The sequence below is a fragment of the Taudactylus pleione genome, unplaced genomic scaffold (genome assembly GCF_031769625.1).
Source record: "Taudactylus pleione unplaced genomic scaffold, aTauple2 ptg000016l, whole genome shotgun sequence".
NCBI classification, from domain to species: Eukaryota; Metazoa; Chordata; class Amphibia; order Anura; family Myobatrachidae; genus Taudactylus; species Taudactylus pleione.
The window spans coordinates 28,586,729-28,609,582 of NW_028284418.1; the positions used below are offsets into that span (position 1 = coordinate 28,586,729).

At 40.9% G+C, this 22,854-nt stretch overlaps 1 protein-coding gene across 1 annotated transcript in view; it reads right to left on the reverse strand.

The window, feature by feature from the left end:
• Positions 1–7,714: 7,714 nt before the first annotated feature.
• The window catches only part of LOC148541906 (collagen alpha-1(XIII) chain-like), a 139,949-nt gene continuing 124,809 nt past the window's right edge, over positions 7,715–22,854 (reverse strand). The window contains exons 3-4 of the mRNA XM_088476620.1: positions 10,115–10,159; positions 7,715–7,773 (exon numbers count right to left, since the gene is read on the reverse strand). Coding sequence (XP_088332746.1) covers positions 7,715–7,773; positions 10,115–10,159 — 104 coding nt within the window. The remainder of the gene's footprint in view (positions 7,774–10,114; positions 10,160–22,854) is intronic.

Here is a 22,854-nt window from a genome sequence, read left to right on the forward strand (position 1 = left end):
AACCAGTGCTCATGGGATTATTTCACTTGATTATCATTCCGTGTTTCTGATGCATAGCAGTCTCTGTAAACTGATTGACATGTTCATTATCTTTTCCATCCACCCCCAATTCTTATAAACCTGTTACCAGCGGGAAGACAGTAGACAATTACAAGAAGGGAAGCCGGTTACTTACAGGTGGTCCTGGAAGAGAAGAGAGGAGAAAGAGAGAATTAAGTAATGTATATCTTACAATAAACATAGCACCTTATATAATATAATTACAGTGTACATGATAAGACAGAATTCAGCATCTACAGTTACTGGTGGGGTATAATGTAATATGTTTTCATTATGTGCTGCTGCATCTTGGAGCCAGATACCCTGTGAGGCAGATTATATGAAATTTAGCTGTGTTTAGTATTTTTTGTCTTCTTGCTCCAAAAAGAATTTTGTGCTCATCATACACATACAAAGTTAAATGATCCTTGCCACAAAATCTAAGGATAACATGTTTTCCTTCCCAATTAGGAACCTAAGTAATGACTATTCTCAGGGTCCAATTAATAATGGGGCTGATGGACCTGCAGCCCTAGGTCTCCATCAAGAAATATGTCTGTCAGCCTTCTGCTGTGGGTCCTGGCTCTGGGCCTGATTCAGAGCTGAACGCTCTGACCAGAGCGCTCGCTCTGAATCAGTGCCCTCCTACCTGAAAATGGAGCGGCCTCCTGGCCGCTCGCATAGCTGTGGGTGACCACCCACAGCATATGCGAGCGGCCAAAAAGATGGTCGCGACGGTCTTTGACCATCGCGACCATCAGGCTTGCGATGAGACCCTGTGGTAGGGTCTCGCTGCCGCAAGCCCAGGAGTGATTTTGGCTCTATCAGAGCCAAAATCACTCCCACTGACATCACTAGTGATCACTAGTGATGTCAGTGGGGCCGGCTTCAGATGGTAGGCGTTCCCATGGGAACGCCTCCGTCTGGCAGCCACGCCCCCGGCACGCCCACCAAAGGGGGCGTGCTGTCAATCAACATCGACAGCACGCCCCCTTTGGTGCGAGACCCGGAGCGACGGAGAGCCCGTCGCTCCCTCCGTCGTGCACATGCGCAGTGGGGCAACATCGACCTTTGCTCGCGAGTGGGTCTGAATGACTCCCTCTGTGCCCTGCTCTTTCCAAGAAAGCAGATAATAATCTGTATGGGAGCCACTGGCTACATGCCATGTGACCTACATGGAGGTCACATGACTCACATAGCACATTGGAGGATGTAGCACTATTTGTTCTCACTCCTTACGTTGTGGTGAGTGGTCGGCATGTGTAGAGTGCCAGTTTGTGGGCTCATGGGGTTAGTACAAGTGAGTGGGTGGGCATGTAAGGAGATGTGAGTGGCAGGGGGGAGGCTTCTTTGGCATGTGGGGTGGTCTGAGTGGCATATAGAAAGATGTAAAGATGTGGGGGCATGTGTGGGATGTCTCAGTGGCATGTGGGATGGTCTAAATGGCATGTGTGCATGTGTGTTGGTCTGTGTGGCATGTGAAGAAGTATGTGAGGAAGTCTGAGTAGCATGTGGAGAGTTCTAAGTGGCATATTGGTTGGGAAATTTTTAATGATATGTGGGATCTGATGGCTTGTTGGCCATTTTGTGGCAAGTGGGGAGTTTCTGTGGCATGCGGTGGAATTTTGGAGGAAGTGAGTGGCATATGAGGGCCTTTTATTACATACTGCATAAACCATAGAATATATGGGAGGAAGATGGTTAGGTGATTAGAGGGAGTCACTATCTATACCCTATTTGGCTCTGGTCATGCCCATACACGACTGGCACCGCATCCATGGCCGTAGACCCTTGATCATTTTCAGCCTCAGGCCAATGTGGCCCTTAATGTGGCCCTGACTATTCTGTCCATTGAGTAAAGTTGAAATTATCAAATTTTTTCAGTATAGAAAATGCACATTTTCCCATACATGTGACATGACCACAAAGAGACAATGGACCTTATTCAGAGGCGGGCGTACGGTCTACGACCGCACGGCCGCCTCGATGTTTGTCAAGTGTGCATGCGCACGAGGGAGCCGGCTCCCTCGTGCGCATGCGTGAGACCCGCTACGACCGACAGCGCCGGTCGTAGCGGGTCTCTTTCCAAAGGGGGCGAGCTGTCGATGTTGATTGACAGCTCGCCCCGTTTGGAAGGCGGGCCGGGGGGGTGGCAGCCCAAACGGAGGCATTCCCATGGGAACGCCTACCGTTTGGGGGAGGCCCCACTGACATCACTAGTGATGTCAGTGGAGAGCTTCCGGCTCTGACAGAGCCAGAAGCTCTCCGGGGCTTACGACAAGTGAGACCCTACCCTAGGGTCTCGTCGTAAGCCCCGATGGTCGCAATGGTCTCTGACCATCGCGACCATCACCCGAGCGGTCGTTAGAGCTGTGGGTGTTAACCCACAGCCTAACGACCGAAACAGAGGCGGCTGGTCAGGATGCCAGCGGCCGCCCAGTTTCTGAGCGACCGCTTGCATCCTCTGACCACCTCTGAATGAGGCCCAATATCTTTAAAAAAGAATCACACATGCAGGTGTTCATAAGACACATGCACCTTGTCAAACTAGCATATACAAACCACCATACAACACATCTTACTGAATAACCAGTTGGATGGAAATATGATAAATATATGAGCCAACAGAAACTTTGTCGGAGTAAATCATCTACCATTTTAGTGGAATGCTAGTATATAGGAGATTTAAAACTGCACTCTAGCAGAAGATACTAATGGTTGTGGCAGGTTTGCCGCCAGCTATTCCAAAGATCAACTAAGACTTGTCTGTACATGTTAATATTGAAGGCAACCTTCCCCATCTTGTCAGAAGAATAAAGATAGAGAGTAAGGGCCTGATTCAGAGATGGATGGATTTGCAGAGCCGCACACAAGCATAAGGCGATTTATACCTATGTAGACATTTTCGCAACAGAGGTGTCTACCAATCCCTTTCCTGCAGCCTCTGGTCGGCTCTGGAAACTGACACTGTGTGCATGTACAGCGTCAGATTCCCCTGGAGTAGTCTTTCAAAAATGTCCTTCTCCAATATGCTGAAGATCTACAGTAGCTCCCAGGGACAAGGTACACTTAGTAATAGCGAGGTGTGTGTGCGCAAGTTGATATGTTGATCTAGGAGGACCTTGAGCTAGTATTATATTTAGGACCTCATGTGATCTTAATCCGGCACTGTGTTCATATCACTTAACCATTATTCCACTGTAGGCCCCTACGATAGAATTTCCCTGGTGGGCCTTACATGCCCCAGTCTGACAAAATTCATAACCAATACTAAATAGAATTCAGCTCATTCTTTTAAATAAAACCATTGCAGCTAAGCAATCAATATAGTTTTGCTTAGCTGCAATGGTTTGAAACTGACCACTAGCATGGACATTATTGGTCAATTATATAAAAGGTGGTTCACGCAAATAGGGGAGGGAGATTGAGGTGGTTGAAGGTAGGCGGTAGCTATGCCCTCCATGGTGCTAGCAACAGCCATGACACAGACCTCACCCCCTGCACAGACCACAACACCCCACTTCAGTAGTCACACCCTCGCTGAGCTAGTTATCCCCCTAAAGCAGCACATTATAGGCCCTTCGTAGATTAAAGCTTCAGGCCTACAGTGTTTAATATTTGCGGATATGGCGCAAATATTTTTTGATAAATGTTACCCAGTAGTGATCCCAGGATCCACAATTCATCACCAAAAAAAAGATCACAGTTTTTATGAGGATCCCTTGGATACGATATCTCGGACATATTTATATTAGACAAATTTAACAAAATGCTTCTAATAAAAATTCCACAGTAAAGCTTATAGAAAATAATCACTGTAATTATAATTCTTTTGTATATAAATAATATGTTGCTTCAAAAACATATTCACACTAATAGCAATAAATCGCATATGAAAAATACACAAAAAGACTTTAGTTCCATTGATTTTAATAAACAAAATGTATGAATCATCCCTGTCCAGTCAAAAACAATCACTTTTTTCTTTCACTGAAATTAACATTTATATGAAGAGACAGGAACATTCAATTCACAGCTCCAACTTCATAGAGCCAAGGATACTGTGTTCAGCCAACATATATTCAACTGTGAGATGTTCTGTCTTGTCAAAAAGGATAAGATTGATTCTAGGCATTGCTATATCCATTATAAACATTCAGCCAGTAACATGTCTGAAAACTCTCCTAATTCATTTGGTTCTCCTCATTCTCCCACCAACCAATGTAGCTCAGACTGTGTCAAATGAGTCATTGGTATTTGCTGATGTTTCCAAAGACTAGATGGGCAGGTAGGGTAGATGTGACTGCTGTAACTAAATAATGACCATAAGAATGGGAACTAAAATACAATTTTCTTCTCTAGGAAAGAGCATTTGCAGTATTCATGAATATATTTGTACATTTTTGAGACCAGCAATATTGTGATGTGTAATAAAATATAACTTATACAATACAATTTCAAAAGCAAAAAAGTAAGCTATACCAAAATACCTAGAGTCACAGAACATTTGTAGTAGAATATTAGAAAACAATAATACACTTCCCTACTGTAGGTGGGCCAGACACAAATAGAAGGGAATGTCAGGTAATTCTAATGGTTGGCACTTTTGTTTCTTGGGGCTCTATTCATCATGTTAATTATCAGGGTCCGAACAGACCCTGATAAATAACATTCCTACTTGCCGTGAGCACCAGTGCAATTCATCATTGCTCAGGCGTGGAGACAGCTGATCCGAAAATCAGCTGTCTCCCCAAAACATTTAGTGAATCTTTTCAAGGCTTCTTTTGGAGAAGAGTAACTAGTGGAAGTCACGCATACGCACAAGAGCCCCGACGTCTGGCGGAAGGAGCGGATCCCTATTCGTGACCCAAGATTCCTCCCCATAGGGAAGGAGCGGGTTGCGGGTGCGCTCGCCATCTGAAGATGGTGAATGCTCCCAGAGTTAAGCTCCAAAAATATTATATTTTCGGAGCGTGATGAATACTGTCCCATACTAGTGTATGGGGACAGCGGGCCATTCCGGGAGAGAAAGGTAAGCAGGAAATATCTGTGATACTAGTGTATGGGGACAGCGGGCCATTCCGGGAGAGAAAGGTAAGCAGGAGATATCACAGATATCTCCTGCTTTACCTTTTGAGGAATGGTCCGAAAACGTAATTTCTGCAATTGCAGGTGAAAATAATCATTTTCACTTGCTTTTGTAGAAATTAAGTGATGATGAATAGAGCCCTAAAACTGTGAGGCCACTAAGGAGTAAATTTATTGCATCTTCGGCACTTACATATGCACTAATATTAATATAAATAAAAAGCAAGCATGGCATGTTTTGTATGTAGTATTATTGTCCCTTTAATCCAGCAATAGATTCCTCGGAAGATGTGGTGACTTTGAAAAGCACTGCTTAGGAAATTTTCCACTCTTTGGCAGATTTTCCACAAAGGCAAGAGACCTAAAATGGATGCCGGACACTCATAACAGTCACCTAAACAAGCCTACCTAAATTTGATATGTCATGCACCAAATTAGCAGGTCAATTAACTAATCCACTCTCTTAAAGGGGCCATACACTGACAGCTCCGTGGTTTAATCATGCTAAGACCTAATCGTTCCTATGCACCAATTAAGCAACAAAGCCAACGAGATCTGTGTCAGCGCATTAACTACAGAAGGCAGATTCTGCTCACTGCCTATGGAGCTTACGTTAAATTGAATCTGCCTATGATAGTGTCCTGCAGCATTATAATAACACCCTGATGCTGATAGCGACTGAAACTTAGTGAATAGTTTTGCGACTGCCAACAAAAGATCAATCAGTTCAGTCTGGCATAAAAAAGGAAAATACTACCACTATATCTGCAACTACTAAAAATAATAAAATACACACTGTCGGGTAAAACTCTATAATGTCTTTTTTTCTATATTACATTGTTGTTTACCTCTGCTGAAAGTAAGTGAATAATGTACCCAGCTTTGTGAAATAAAAACTCCCATGCTTATCCACTAGTGCACAGGTTCTCAAACTCGGTCCTCAGGACCCCAAACAGTGCATGTTTTCCAGGTCTCCTCACAGAATCACAAGTGAAATAATTAGCTCCACCTGTGGATCTTTTAAAATGTGTCAGTAATGACTACACCTGTGCACCTGCTGGGTGACCTGGAAAATGTGATCTGTGTGGGGTCCTGAGGACCAAGTTTGAGAGCCACTGCACTAGTGCTATTGAGCACCTCAATGCTGAGATTTCACTTGACATAATTGGGCAGACTGGTAAATCCCCCGGCCCGGATGGGTTCACGACTGCATACTATAGGAAGTTCTTGGATCTGCTTGCCCTCCACCTGCATGCCCAATTTAATAAAGCTCTCCAAGGTACCTGTTTCCTCCCTGAAATGATGGAAGCCAGGATTGTCGTGATCCCTAAGGAGGGTAAAGACCCACTTAATTGCACCAGCTATAGACCCATCTCCCTCCTTAATCTACTGTAGATCTATAAATTTCTGCTAAAATCCTGCAAACCAACTAAATTCCCTCCTCCCCTCCCTGATGCATTACGACCAGGTTGGTTTTGTTCCTGGTCGTCAAGCTAGGGATAACATTAGACGTGCAGTTGAACCAAATTTATCTTTGGGATTGCCACTCACTTAAACTGAATCTTACCTCTCCAATCTCCCCCTTGACCTCCATTTGGTTCAATCCCATGAGTCCTCCACCAATAAAGCGTATTTGTGGTCTAAGGAAGGCCTCATATTCCCTGTAGATTTTTCCAGACAGGGCCAATGGTTGTCCTTGCTGGAACTTCAACAGGAATGCCCATCCCAAGTACTAAGCCCTTTCGAATTTTCCAAATCCATCATTTTCTCCATTCTCTACCCCCTACATCAGTACTCAGCCCTTTGAACACCTCTGCAGATATCACCCCCTAACTAAAGGCCTGATCTCCCAACTTTACTCTATTTTCCCTGATATAGCCCTCCTCTCCCCGAGACTTAATGAGGCTGAATAGGAAAAAGATCTTGGATCCCCTTCAGATGAGGAGCCATGGGAAGAAGTGAGACAGGGTATTGCTAAATGTTCCATCTCTACTAAAATTAAATAAACTTTGTATAAAATGTATTATCGATGGTACTACAACCCTGTGAGACTCCACAAAATGTTCCCCTCTTCGTCACCTGATTGCTGGTGGTTGCGGCCACAGGGGCACTATGCTACATGGTGGACATGCCCTATATTATCTCCTTCTGGGATTCGGTTCATGGTCTTTTAAACTCCCTCTTGGAATCTCTGGTAACAAAGGATCCCAGGTTACGTTATTGCGCGTCGTCAGATGGATATGAGAAAGAAGCAGTGGGCGTCCCTATGCTTGGTAATGCTATTGAAGGCATTAGCATACTTTAGCAACTGCGTGAAAGAATGCAGTTGCATTAGCATTAGCATAAATCTCGGAATCAAGCCCTGAGCTAGAAATAGCTCAGTGTGCACGTTCTTCTATGGAATTGAGAGGTCGGGAATCTAAAGTATTAAACTGCAGATCAGATGTGACCTCCTGATCCATCTCATTTTAAGCTTTTTATCAGCTAATGCTCCTGCATCACTCCTGCCTACACACCTATACAATTGTCGGGCCGATCAGCCATTATTGGGTGATTGATTCAATGATTGTATAGGTGTGTACTCAGCTTAAGGCTCTATTAACTTTAGAGATGGAACCAGGTTTGCCTTGCTTCCTTGCAAAATTGCTAGATTAGGACAACGGATTTCAATTACAGGGCAGGACTGAGACACTCGAGAAGATCTGTTTTCTTCATTTCATACATGTTACTCTTGCATTGTGCTTTAGATCTCGGTTCTGTTCTTAGACAAACTCTGTCTCCAGTCTCAGCTTTTTGGCAGAGGATAGTAAGTTTCTGTCCAGGATTTGTCATCCACTGATGGTCCCATTGATACTGCCAATATTGCCAGTCCATGCCACTGGAAAGCACCCTTTTAACATAATGCAACCTCAGCCATATTTCATGATGGCTGTGGTCTTCCCTGTCTAGTGTGCATTGATTTGTGACATACATACACACAACTTTCTTTTCCATCTATGCAGCAGCTTCTATATTATATTTGACAAACTCTTTGTGGTCAGGCATATGGGTTATTTTCAGCCATGGCTTCTTCCTTGTGACTGTCCTATAAAGAACTATTTGGAGGAAAACTTTGATGATTATTGGCCAATGTACATTATCTTCCATCTCTAGCGTCTGTAGCTTGTTCTATGCCACATTTGACATCGAGGTTGCCTCTATCAATATTGCCCCTCCAGGAACTACAGCAGGTTTAGTGGGGAGGCCTGGTCTAGGGGGGTCTGTAATTTCATACGTCTTTTATTTTTGTTAGACTGCACTGAGCACCAAGGTACATTTAATGCCTTGTACTCTTCCACGGATTTGTCACTTTCTCAAATAATGCCTCTAATTTGTTTGGAATACTCTTCCATTTTCATGTACAATATATATTTCTTGGAAAGTTTCTATCATACCTTGTTTTTACTAAAGAACTGACAATAGGTGATCTACTAATTTTTGCATAGATTAGCCATTGAACAAATGACGTGCCTTTGAGGTAATGCATGGTACTTGTGCAAATTTGAGCTTGTAACTGCAAAAGGTTATGTTTATCACTCATAGCAAGTGGTAGATTCAATCGTATACAGTATTGATTGCCTAGCTGGCTCTGTATTGATGACATCCAGATAGACAGGATACAGAGACATAAACTGGGGTGGTGCAGGGGGAGCTGAAGAAATGTTGAAATCTGCACCTATCAGAAAGGAGATCCAATCAGTATAAGGCCGCCCGGAGGCTAAGATGTTTTTATTTACTTGGTGCTGATATGAAAATGAATGAGGGGAGGAGGGGCAGCCAGATAGGCAGGTGGGCAGGAGGACAGTGGCTGAATGCCCAGACGATGCACATTACTCTTCCTCTCCTCCCCTCCTATTGTAGGGGCTGTGGACTCTATTACTACAAGGCAAAGACCCTACAATCTCTCTCTGGTGGTTCATCTTCTTCAGTTCTCAGGGGCACTGTGGCATGCAAATAATATATTTAGATATTGATAATTGAATTTTAAAACAAATAAAATTTTTCCAACTGTGTTCCTCTTCTGTCAAAAGCTGGCTGCACCACTGATAGGCTAGCAAGTCTCCTGTGTACCCTGTACTACCTCAAGTGTCTTAACAAGTAATAAAGCATCATGTTAAAACAGAGGTCTGAATATGCAATATGTACAAGTTGATGAGTCTCCCTGTGCCATTTTTTTCATAACCATTCCCTGTTCCCTTCCTCCAAAATTTGTACAATATATCATTCAAAACTACATTTACTAATGTATTCATTTTTCTGTGCTAATCTCCATATACTTCTTAAATCAAACTCAATTCTGTTCCAAACAATGCATCCACAATCCAATACTAATGCTGGCCATACACGCTACAATTATCGGGGCGATCCGCCTGATATCGGCGGATCGCCCCGATAATTGTAGCGTGGGGGGGGCGACCGAGGGTTAAATATTGCTCGGTTCGGCATGCCGGATTGTCCAGCATGCCCGTCCGATGCGATATTTACCCGGTAAACTGACGGCCGCATTGGGAAGTGTATGCCCAGCGTGGCTGACAGACAGACATTTCCAGTGTTCCTTCCTACGGAAGGAACAGGGAAATGTCTCCTTCCCCGGGGGCGGAACGCAGATGTCTGCCGAATACACTGTGAGAGAAATCTCACAGTGTATGCCGGCGACATCTGCGGCTGGCAGCCGGCCAGATAAAATGTCTGTCGCTCTGACAGGCATTTTATCTGGCCGTGTATGCCCAGCATAACAAATCATTTTTATTTTTGTTTGTTTTTAGGTTATTGTGATCTGTATACAAATACAATATGTATTTTGGAAAAGTAACAAAAATGTACGTACAGGATTAATCAAAGAGATAAAAAGGCAGAAATAAATCCAGTTATTCACAAATAATACGGCAAATTTTGTTTGCACAGTTATGGTAAACATAAAGGAAACTAATGATATAATATACAGTACCTGTCTCCCCATTATGTCCTCTCTTGCCCCTTGTTCCCGGAGGCCCTGGTTTGAGAAAAGTGAACCAGTTAGGGACTAGGAGAATTGGATATTTTATGGGATATTTTATATGGAGATGGAGGATGGTGAATGATGGATGTTCACAAGTTCCAAATATGAACAAATCTAAAGTATCATTATTTTACTGAAATACATTAAAAGCTCAGACAGCTTTACACCTTGCACCTGCAAGCATTCTTTATAATTACCTAGAGATAAGAATAAAAATCTGATACAACTGGGAGATCATATGTATATTATATATATTATCTACCATTTTCACATTTATGGCAAATACAAAGCAATATAGGCACTTATAGGCAAAAGAGAAAGGCATCCTAGAAAATGACAACCAGTAATAGACAACCTGATATTCTTCATGGACTAACATGTGCACCCCCTGCAATCTTCAAAAGGGATGCACAACACCCTTAATTTCAGTCATGAAAAAAACAAGTCCAAAACCACCCTGGCATCATTGCCACCACCACATTATTCATACCAAAATGTTCCATCATGCCCTTTACTTGCTCCGAAATGCATACACGTGCTCCTCAGACCTTTCTCTTGATTGAAATTTCCCAACATGCCCTCACACCTTCCTCGTTTCATAAAATATCCCCATGAGCCCCCAGATCTCATATGTACTAAAAATTCTAACACCTGCCACCTAGACCTTCCCAAATGCCAGTTAGAGCTCTTCACATGGCACTGAACCTTCCCCACATGGCACTGAACCCTCCCCACATGCCACTGATCCCTGCCCACATGCCTCTGTGAAGTCCTCACATATCACTGTGAAAGGAGACCGTGGAGCAGAATACACGCACACCCTCCTCCGATATGCTGCAGGAACTCCCGACATTCTGTACAGGTGGCCATGAGATCAATAGCCAAATGCTCACATTTAGTCTTTTTATATATACTGTATTATGATGTAAAGCAGAGAATAAGTCAGAGTGGGGTACTTCAGCTGAAAGAAATAGGTGAAAGATTATAGGACCACTGGTCATATGTTGCCCATTACTGATCTAATGATCATCAAACTGGTTTGATAAATTCCATTGTATATCTTTGGGCCTGATTCAGAGGTGGACGCAATAGCACAGACGCTGCACTCTGCTAAAATATGCATAAGCCACAGGAGACATTTTAAGTAAAAATACCCACACTGTCGGCTTCTCTGATCCGATGCTGTGTATGAAGATGCAGCCATTGGATCAACTGCATGACAGTTATACATCTGAGTAATCCCAAGGCTACTGTGGATGTGCGGATGTGTGTATATAACACAGGGTAGCAACGCCGTGTGCCATGCTGGGTATACTGCGCCTTCTAGTCGCACGCGACGAAGCAGTGCTCGTCTGAATTTGGGGGCATGGCCTAATTGCCATAAGCCATGCCCCCAAGTGCCATTATTTGGTGGAGTGCCCACATGGTTTGCCTCCCGTGTAACGTCAGGCTGGGGGCGAATCCAGCACCCCCTCAATAGCTGGGCTTTCCCCAGCCCTCTCCCGGCACTGAATGGATGCCGCGCGTATGCGCGCAGCATTCATTCAGCTACTTCGGGGGTCCGGCACCGCCGCACAGCTGTGGTGGTGCCCAGCCTCCCAAACAGACCACCCATGGGACACTTCGGCCCACGGGTGGAACAGCGGGACAGTGCTGAAATCGGGATGTTGGAAGGAGTGCGCCCTCTATGAGGTGGCGTCCCTGTTCGACCGCACTGGTCGTACACCCTAAGAGCTGGCCCTGATATAACACATATAACTTTGACAAGGAAGATGCCTCCCCTCAGCTCTGGGCCACAGCAGCTGCACCCCTTGCACCTATGGTAGTTACACCCATGCCCACAACCATATTCCAGTCTAGTGGAAAGCCTTCCCAGAAGAGTAGGGGACCAACTCCATATTAATACTCATGGTTTTTAAATGAGATGATCAACAAGACATATTGGTAAGATGTTTAGGCTGTCAAGTACTGTATATCTTAGTGTGCACTTTCATCTTGTTCACATAAATGGAATGAAAGGAGGAACTTAAGGCCATATCCAATTAGCCGTGATAAGCTGCATTTGTGTGAAAAGTTTTCATCGGTGCTAACATTTTGCACAAAATGCCTAACATGCTATCCTATTAGCCGCGGCTTTTCGCACGTGCGAATTCTCCATAGTCAAAAGCTGCAAATAGTTTTAACCATCTCAGAGCAGGTGAAAAGTTGTGCAAAACACCTATTTTTTGACTAAAAATGTCGGGACTTGGTTCAGAACCCCTTGGATACCCCCCTTTATGACAAATTTGGCAAAAATATTTTTTTACTTAGCTTAATTCGGCCACTAACGACATGTTATTTTTGGTTGAAAAAGTAAAAAGTGTTGGAAAATGGGTTTTAAAGTAGTGGGATTGGTATTTTTTTTTTTGGGTGGGGGGGGTCTATGGATGGGACAGGTGTTTTTAGGATTGCAGGTGCATGTGCCAGGTTTTTTTTTTACATTTTTAAAAAATACAGTTTAATGACACAAAGATATACTTATACCCATTTTAATGTACCCGCAATTTAACTACAGCATTTAATTTTTCCAAAAATTATAGCTTTCTATCATTTTTTTTTCACTGAAAAATGCATATAACCTCATACCCTTTGATTATTTTCCTTAACAAACTTCTATACTGGTATCCAGTATTAGTTAGACTTTTTGGGGGGTTAAGGCAGTTTTCCCCATTTTCACCTGTACTTTTTGCCGCTAATAGCATTGAGAAGTTTCGCACGAAAGCCGCATTGCGTCTTTTACAATTGGTTAGTGCGAATATCGGTAGTACGCATACGTGCGAAAAGTGGCAGATTTGGGCGAATGCTGTGCTAAGTTTACACATGCGGAAACAACATTTTCGAGTCTAATTGGATATGGCTCCTTATCTGTTGGGAAAAGTGAACATAGAAGATATTGCATTCTTGAGACAGATCAGTTATCTCTTAGCAACCCCTAATGTTACATGCTTTGTGCATTCAAATAACAGAAAAGAACTGCTCATGTGCCTGTGCCCAAATGCAATCAGTGATGTTCAATCTATACTTATGTATGTAGGTACAGTATGTCTATTTTTTAGAATGTTTACAATCGATACCATTACTTTAGACTCTGCTATTACACGTGTTATACACTGATTTTGGAGAAAATGTTGTAGCTACTTGGATTCCTGCTTAATCACATCTCCATAGCAAAAATATTAGCAGGAAACAAATGTCAGGATGCTTTCAAATAGAGACAAAAAACAAAAATACAAGTTACAAGCAGCGGTGGCAACACACAAAAAAGCTGTACAGACATAGACACAACACGCCTTGGCTCTCTGTAATTTTCCGTCAACTGTCCCTCAACCTTTTAACTAAAGGTTTTATTTTAGGAGTTGTGTTCAATATCCATCTCCCCCATGATGTTCTGCTTCATCTGTTTTTTATTACGTTTTATCACGGTTCAACAAAATTAGAATTGTGCTTGCAGCAACGGGAACCTATTGGCATAAACATTTTTCTAATTCAATAATACACCCATAAGGTTTTTATCATTGGTGCTCTGCAAATGAAGGTGTTTTATATTAGCTGTGGAGGATCACATTGACAGTGTGTGATATCATAAGCCAAGTGGGCGAGGCCAGTTTGCTGAACACATGAGGAGTGAGAGAGGGTGTAAATAAGATACATCTCCCTGTGATTTCTGTGCTGCTGTGGATTTGTATACTTTACTCTCCTTCTGATGCGAGAAGAGCTTTTTATGCAATCTGACAGCTCCATTGAAATTGCCAGCTGCCTTCTGCAGTACATATAAAGCAGTTCATAAAAGTCCACTGCTTATAGACACATGCAGGAAAGCAACAATTTTCTGTACTTCAAATTAAAAATTTACAGTATACCTTTTATTTAACAATAGACATACAATTTAGGGTCCTATTTATTATTTATTTGTGTTTCACCCAATAAAAAATGAACTGCATTTTCTAGCTTCGAGATTACGGAGCTATTGAACAAAGTTTGGTTTACTTGACTTCGCCTCCGAAAAGAAATTGTTCCAGTGAAACATTTTCACCACAGCAAAGACTTTTGGCACAAGCTTAATGCAAAATCCTTCACTTCCTGGAGGAAAGCACTGGGCATGTGTGCTGCTACATACATGCAGATGGTAATGCTTATTTTCACAGGAACCTTACCTATGGGAAATGGCAGCTATGTAACTCTATCTGAAGATGGCATAAGCTACCTGGGGAAACATGATGTGTTTGATGGCGTTAGGGCTTGATAGATATGCCCCTAAGGTTGCTAGAATACTATTAAAGATATATCCACTGTTCTAGTATGTTATGTAGCTGTATAAATCAATTCTTACCTTTTATCTCAGTATGTCTTCATTTATATTCCTCCATTGCATCTTTAAGAGCGACATATGACCATTGAAGTGATACATGTATCGATGTAGACCCATCTGTAGTAGAGCAACATTGGGCGTACTTGGGAAGGCGTCTTCCTGCTGCCTAGGAATCACTCCATAAATCTTTCTCTTCCATACAGTAACTAATACTCATTGGTTATATGGAGATGAATTAACAAATGCTGCTAATGCTATAGGGCAGAATAATCATGTACTGTAGCTGCCCTGTTTGTTTCCTCTACATCAACATGGGTCCAAATACTTTGTCCAAATAATAATAAATTGCTTCATAGTATTGGGAGGATGAACTATTGGGGGGAGAGAGCAGGCCCGGCAACAGGGGGTACAAAGGTACACACGTTCCGGGCTCGAGGTTCAGAGTGGCACAAAATGAAGCCATGGCGTCTACATTTGTTTTTCACTCTGACTAAGACAGCTTTCTGGCCAGCACCGTGCAACTAGGCAACAAAAACCCAATCAAATCGGCCAGGGTAACCCCCCCATCCCACTCATGGTAAGGTCACCTTATGCCTGCTGCACAAGCACCATAGTAATGATTCTGAATAACACTGTGGCGCTCGCTCTGGCCCTTCTGACCCTGCTACTGGTCACCTAGGGAGAGCATGAGGAGGCGAGCCTGGTGGGAGCAAGCTTTCGGCTTCGCCTAGCTGCAAACACAAGCAGCAAGCGCAGCACCACCATCCGCTCCGCTGCACAGCAGCTACAGCACCACTGACTGCAGAAACTCTCTGTGGCAGCCGTAGCACTGCTACATCAATCATCAACAAGGACTGGAAGAGGTCACTGAATGTCAGTGATAATCTTCAGTGATAATAATCATCATAGACAACAGGGTACCGGATCCCAAGATTACTGATGCCGGCCCGGTGGGAGTGATTGAGAGAATGAATAACCATAAATGTATACAAAGAATGGTTCTGAAATCTGCGCAATAAACGCTGCAGTCACTGATACCTATAGAGACTCCCTACACGTCTCTTAGTATCAAACAATACAAAAATATATAGGGTTTCAGTCCAGCGCTGTCAAAAAATAATATAAAGGAAAGACTCTTACATCAAAGGTTCTGATGAGGTATTCAAAACATGTATTCCCAAAGTTCAATATATTTCAATCTTTCTTCATCACTTCAAAATCAGATTCTCAAAGAAAGAAGGAACAAAAAATAGTGCAATATGTTCCACATATAAAACACAATTTTGATTCCAAATTGATACACTCACATTTGACAAATACAAAGCAGTCATACAGCTTCACCTATTGGATGCACTCTCAGGGTAGGTTGTATAGGAAATACCAGTAGGATCCTGGATGGAATAAGGTGCAGTGTTAGAGGTTCCGGATACCAAACACCGCTTTGCAGGATACACCGTTCTCCCAATACCAACGACCCTATGATCACCGTCCCACTTGCTTAACGCGTTTTGGATATAATTATCCTTCGTCAGAAGCATAGTGGGATGCTTACCTACTGTATCTTAAATACCTTTACTAATTTCTAAAGTGGCCACACGCTTGCTGAATCCCGCTACTTCCGGAATCGCAAACACCGGAAGTCACGTGACAAAGCGACACGTGACTTCCGCCGAAGTAAACAGACTGAGATTCTCTCTGGAGCCGGAAGGGACGCGTGCACCCTCCATCTCCTCCCGCACTCTACCACATGTAAAAATGGAAACGTTCCCTTCGCCATCTTGGAAAAGGGAAATATCCAGAAAATAACAATAATAAACAAAAAAGTCCTCTTTTTGTCGTAATGAAGGGGGAAAATTTCATAAAAGTCTTCTTTTTGTCGTAGTGAAGGGGGAAAATTTCATAAAATACAATTGAACAATCCATATGTTTGTTGTTTCACCGGAGGTATTCTTCTCGCCGGGTGGATGTCCATAAAGTGCAGTGCCCACAGTCAATTGAGTGTCCATAAAGTGCAGTACCCACAATCCATAAAAAATTAAAAATAATAACAAAAATTAGGATTATACTCTAGAAAAGCACTTTACATAAATTACATATTAAAACATTAAAAAGCATTTAGGATCAGTAAAAATACAAGGGCTTCTCATAGAACAAGGATTATAAGAACCATTTCAACTCGAAATCCCCATTTAATCCTTTTGGTACCAATGTTTGGAGCTTGTAGATCCATTTCATTTCAGTTTTCGCTAACCTAAATTCTACATCTCTTGATCTCCAACTTGAATTAATTTGTTGTACTGCCCAAAAGGATTTTAATTGACAGGGATTTGAACCATGAATCATTTTGAAATGTGCCGAAACAGTATGTATCTCTAATCCTTTACGAATATTGTATACATGTTCTGCCAATCTCAGTTTTACATTTCGAGTTGTTTTGCCTATGTAGTGCAGACCACATTGGCATTCTAATGCGTAAATAAAGTTTTTGGAATTACACGTTAGAAATTCTCTTATTGGGTAAGTGACACCCTTAACCACAAAATCCTGGATTTTCGAGAGGCCTTTAACAGTTTTACACATAACACACAAACCACACCTATGGAAACCCACACTTCTTATGCTAGTCCTCTTATTTGTTTCGATTGAGCTTCTAACGAGTTTATCCTTTAATGAAGGGGCTTTCCTATAGATAAATGAAGGAATATTTGGAATCTTGTCCCCAATTATTGGGTCTTGTTTTAAAATTCTTCAATTCTTTATAAAAACAGCTTCAATTTCCTTATGTTGAGAATTAAAATTACTTAAGAATGACCATTCAAATTTGTTCTGTTTAACGGTGTCCTCCAAGGTTTCTTTATTTCTTAAGAGTTCGGAACGATCCCACTCATTCGCTTTTTCACGAGCTCTTTTAATATTTTCTTCACGATAACCTTTACATATGAAACGACCAGACATTTCTTCCATCTGTGTCTCACATACTCCTTTCTCTGAACAATTCCATTTTAATCTTAAAAACTGACTAAAAGGGACACTTTCCAACCAATTTACATGGTGTTGGCTGTCTCTCATAATAAAACTGTTTGAATCTGTCTGTTTTCTATATGTTTTAGTTTGTATGACACCATCTTTTATATATATATTCAAATCCAGGAATATTATTTCTTTCTGACTAATAGAAAAAGTTAATTTAATATTAAAATCGTTATTATTAAGTGATTGACAAAATAAAACCAATTCATCTTCAGTCCCCTTCCATATCAATAAAATATCGTTGATGAAACGTTGCCAGGACACCAGGCCAGCCCCCAACTGATCTCCATGTCAAATCTCACAATCCTCCCAATACGCCATGAAGAGATTGGCATAGCCTGGGGCACCGTCCCACGCTTTAAGCAAGTGGGACGGTGATCATAGGGACATTGGTATTGGGAGAACGGTGTATCCTGCAAAGCGGTGTTTGGTATCCGGAACCTCTAACACTGCACCTTATTCCATCCAGGATTCTACTGGTATTTCCTATACAACCTACCCTGAGAGTGCATCCAATAGGTGATGCTATATGACTGCTTTGTATTTGTCAAATGTGAGTGTATCAATTTGGAATAAAAATTGTGTTTTATATGTGGAACATATTGCACTATTTTTTGTTCCTTCTTTCTTTGAGAATCTGATTTTGAAGTTATGAAGATTGAAATATATTGAACTTTGGGAATACTTCATGTTTTGAATACCTCATCAGAACCTTTGATGTAAGAGTCTTTCCTTTATATTATTTTTTGACAGTGCTGGACTGAAACCCTATATATTTTTGTATTGTTTGATACTAAGAGACGTGTAGGGAGTCTCTATAGGTATCAGTGACTGCAGCGTTTATTGCGCAGATTTCAGAACCATTCTTTGTATACATTTATTGTCTTTTCCTTACTGAGTTCTGTATTGCAGCAATTATGTTCTCTTATAGGGAAGCTAGGAAAGATTTATTAATTGATATGTTTAATTCTGATATTGAGAAAGACAATGCAAATGTATGTGATGAGGATATATCAGTGGTTTTTCACAAATTGGAAAAAGCTATTTTGAAGGAGAATCGGGTGTGGTGGGAGGTCATCACCCTGGAGAAATACCAGGCGGATCATCTGATCCCAAAAGGATTAAAAATTAATAAAACTCCCTCCTTCATAACTACCAATGATAGTTTCAAGAAAGATTGGGATATGATTTTAAACAATTGCTCATTCCAATTAATTGATTTAATTTTAAAAGAACGTAGAAGGGGGTTAGAAGTATTAAATGAAGAGGTTAATTCTCTTCAAGCTACAACAGAACCCTTTAGAGATCAAGAAATTTTTAAAGAGGCTGAAATTGAGATCATGAGAAAATTGAATATAGAAACAAGGGAACTTAAAGAGAAAAAACAAAATAAATACTATAGAGATAGAAAAGGTCCCCAAAATAATGAAAAAAAAAAAAAAAAGAAAGATGGGATGAAAGAGGATAGTATTGAGAAGTCATATAGGCCCAACACTAGGAAAGATCATTCGAAAGAGTAATACATTAGAAATCCTAGAAGTTATGTTAATAAACCCTATTTTAACTCCAATAGAAAAAGAGAATATCCAAAATGGAGATACGATCAGAGGAACAATGGATACAAATACCATAGTGGTAGGAATAATAATTGGAGAAATAAGCGAGCCCTAGAAGATAGGGATAACTTCTCATTTAGGAGAGATCCAAATAGGATGGAGAATAGATACCAACCTCTTGAGGATTTCGAGGATCCACAAACGTCCTCTTTTTTAGATTGGGATCGGAAAATAAGATGGAAACCATAAAACCGTTAAAATATAAAACAAAGAGAGGTAAAAGAGGTGGGAATAATGAAAAGAAAAAATTGAAACCCTCTGCCAGTAAGATGCCTGCATCACAAAAAGCGATAATGAATGATGACACTAAAATTTTCAATTTAAGTAAAAGGACACTTGCTCCAGATTAAGAAACAGTCCTTAAAAAGGGCTTAAAATTTGCGCCAACTAGTCAGATTGATCCATTTAATTTATTTATAGATGTGCAGAAATTTACTCGTAAATTAACAGTTAAAAAATTCATTTTAAGTAAAAATAATGAAGAGGGTGAGGGATCTGGAGAATGTTCAGGATCTGCATTTAAACCTAGTTCATCGTTCTACCCAGTACATCAAAAGGGAAGTTTCATTGACTGTTTCAGTAAAATAGTCAATAAAGAAACAGAAAAAATAGTGATGAAGAGGCAGAAAAATAGGAAGTGTAATTTAACTAAAAAAGAGTTCTTGGCTCTAGAATCCTTAAAAAAGGATGAAGAGCTCATAATTAAACCAGCGGATAAGGGTGGAGCGGTGGTCCTTATGGACAAAGCTAATTATATAGCAGAGATTAATGGTCAATTGAATAATGGTGGAACTTCTAAAAAACTTAAAAGTGATCCCACCATAGGAATCACCAAAGAGCTCTTGTTGTTAACTGGGAAAGCATTGGAGAAGGGGATTCTAACTAAGTCTGAACATGACTTTATTAATATAAAATACCCCTCTGTTCCGACCATTTATACTTTACCTAAAATCCATAAGGACCCCCTCCACCCTCCAGGTAGACCAATAATCTCTGGTACGAATAGTATCACTTCGAATCTTTCGGCAGTTGTCGACTTTTATCTTTAACCGTTAGTTAGGAAAACCAAATCCTGCTTAAAGGATACGAGGGATGTACTTAATAGGGTAGGTGATATTCATTGGGAAGATAACTATACGATGATCAGTGCAGATGTCTCTACCCTCTACACTATTATTGAGGAGGAGAAAGGTCTTAGAGCCGTCTCATATTTTTTAGAGCTAACAGACCTTAATCTTGAAACTAGGGAATTCATTTTGGAAAGTATTCATTTTATTCTTATTAATAATTATTTTATTTTTAACGGATCATTTTATCTCCAACAGATTGGAACGGCAATGGGCACCAGGTTTGCCCCCAGCTATGCCAATCTCTTCATGGCGTTTTGGGAGGATTGTGAGATTCGGCATGGAGATTAGCTGGGGTCTGGCCTGGTGTCCTGGCAATGTTTCATCAACAATATTTTATTGATATGGAAGGGGACTGAAGATGAATTGGTTTTATTTTGTCAATCACTTAATAATAATGATTTTAATATTAAATTAACTTTTTCTATTAGTCAGAAAGAAATAATATTCCTGGATTTGAATATATATATATAAAAGATGGTGTCATACAAACTAAAACATATAGAAAATAGACAGATTCAAACAGTTTTATTATGAGAGACAGCCAACACCATGTAAATTGGTTGGAAAGTGTCCCTTTTAGTCAGTTTTTAAGATTAAAACGGAATTGTTCAGAGAAAGGAGTATGTGAGACACAGATGGAAGAAATGTCTGGTCGTTTTATAAGTAAAGGTTATCGTGAAGAAAATATTAAAAGAGCTCGTGAAAAAGCGAATGAGAGGGATCATTCCGAACTCTTAAGAAATAAAGAAACCTTGAAGGCCCCGTTAAACAGAACAAATTTGAATGGTCATTCTTAAGTAATTTTAATTCTCAACATAAGGAAATTGAAGCTGTTTTTAAAAAGAATTGGAGAATTTCAAAACAACCCAATAATTGGGGACAAGATTCCAAATATTCCTTCATTTATCTATAGGAAAGCCCCTTCATTAAAGGATAAACTCGTTAGAAGCTCAATCGAAACAAATAAGAGGACTAGCATAAGAAGTGTGGGTTTCCATAGGTGTGGTTTGTGTGTTATGTGTAAAACTGTTAAAGGTCCCTCAAAAATCCAGGATTTTGTGGTTAAGGGTGTCACTTACCCAATAAGAGAATTTCTAACGTGTAATTCCAAAAACTTTATTTACGCATTAGAATGCCAATGTGGTCTGCACTACATCGGCAAAACAACTCAAAATTTAAAACTGAGATTGGCAGAACATGTATACAATATTCGTAAAGGATTAGAGATACATACTGTCAATTAAAATCCTTTTGGGCCGTACAACAAATTAATTCAAGTTGGAGATCAAGAGACGTAGAACTTAGGTTAGCGAAAACTGAAATGAAATGGATCTACAAGCTCCAAACATTGGTACCAAAAGGATTAAATGGGGATTTCGAGTTGAAATGGTTCTTATAATCCTTGTTCTATGAGAAGCCCTTGTATGTTTACTGATCCTAAATGCTTTTTAATGTTTTAATATGTAATTTATGTAAAGTGCTTTTCTAGAGTATAATCCTAATTTTTGTTATTATTTTTTATTTTTTATGGATTGTGGGTACTGCACTTTATGGACACTCAATTGACTGTGGGCACTGCACTTTATGGACATCCACCCGGCGAGAAGAATACCTCCAGTGAAACAACAAACATATGGATTGTTCAATTGTATTTTATGAAATTTTCCCCCTTCATTACGACAAAAAGAAGACTTTTATGAAATTTTCCCCCTTCATTACGACAAAAAGAGGACTTTTTTGTTTATTATTGTTATTTTCTGGATATTTCCCTTTTCCAAGATGGCGAAGGGAACGTTTCCGTTTTTACATGTGGTAGAGCGCGGGAGGAGATGGAGGGTGCACGCGTCCCTTCCGGCTCCAGAGAGAATCTCAGTCTGTTTACTTCCGGCGGAAGTCACGTGTCGCGTTGTCGTGTGACTTCCGGCGTTTGCGATTCCGGAAGTAGCGGGATTCAGCAAGCGTGTGGCCACTTTAGAGGTTAGTAAAGGTATTTAGGATACAGTAGGTAAGCATCCCACTATGCTTCTGACGAAGGATAATTATATCCGAAACGCGTTAAGCAAGTGGGACGGTGATCATAGGGACGTTGGTATTGGGAGAACGGTGTATCCTGCAAAGCGGTGTTTGGTATCCGGAACCTCTAACACTTTACCTTATTCCATCCAGGATCCTACTGGTATTTCCTATACAACCTACCCTGAGAGTGCATCCAATAGGTGATGCTATATGACTGCTTTGTATTTGTCAAATGTGAGTGTATCAATTAGGAATAAAAATTGTGTTTTATATGTGGAACATATTGCACTATTTTTTGTTCCTTCTTTCTTTGAGAATCTGATTTTGAAGTTATGAAGATTGAAATATATTGAACTTTGGGAATACTTCATGTTTTGAATACCTCATCAGAACCTTTGATGTAAGAGTCTTTCCATTATATTATTTTTTGACAGCGCTGGACTGAAACCCTATATATTTTTGTATAGAATGAATAGCCAGGCATTGGGAGAGTGGGGAATGAAATACCAGGGATAGGGAGGGCGGGGAATTAACTACCAGGGTTAGGAA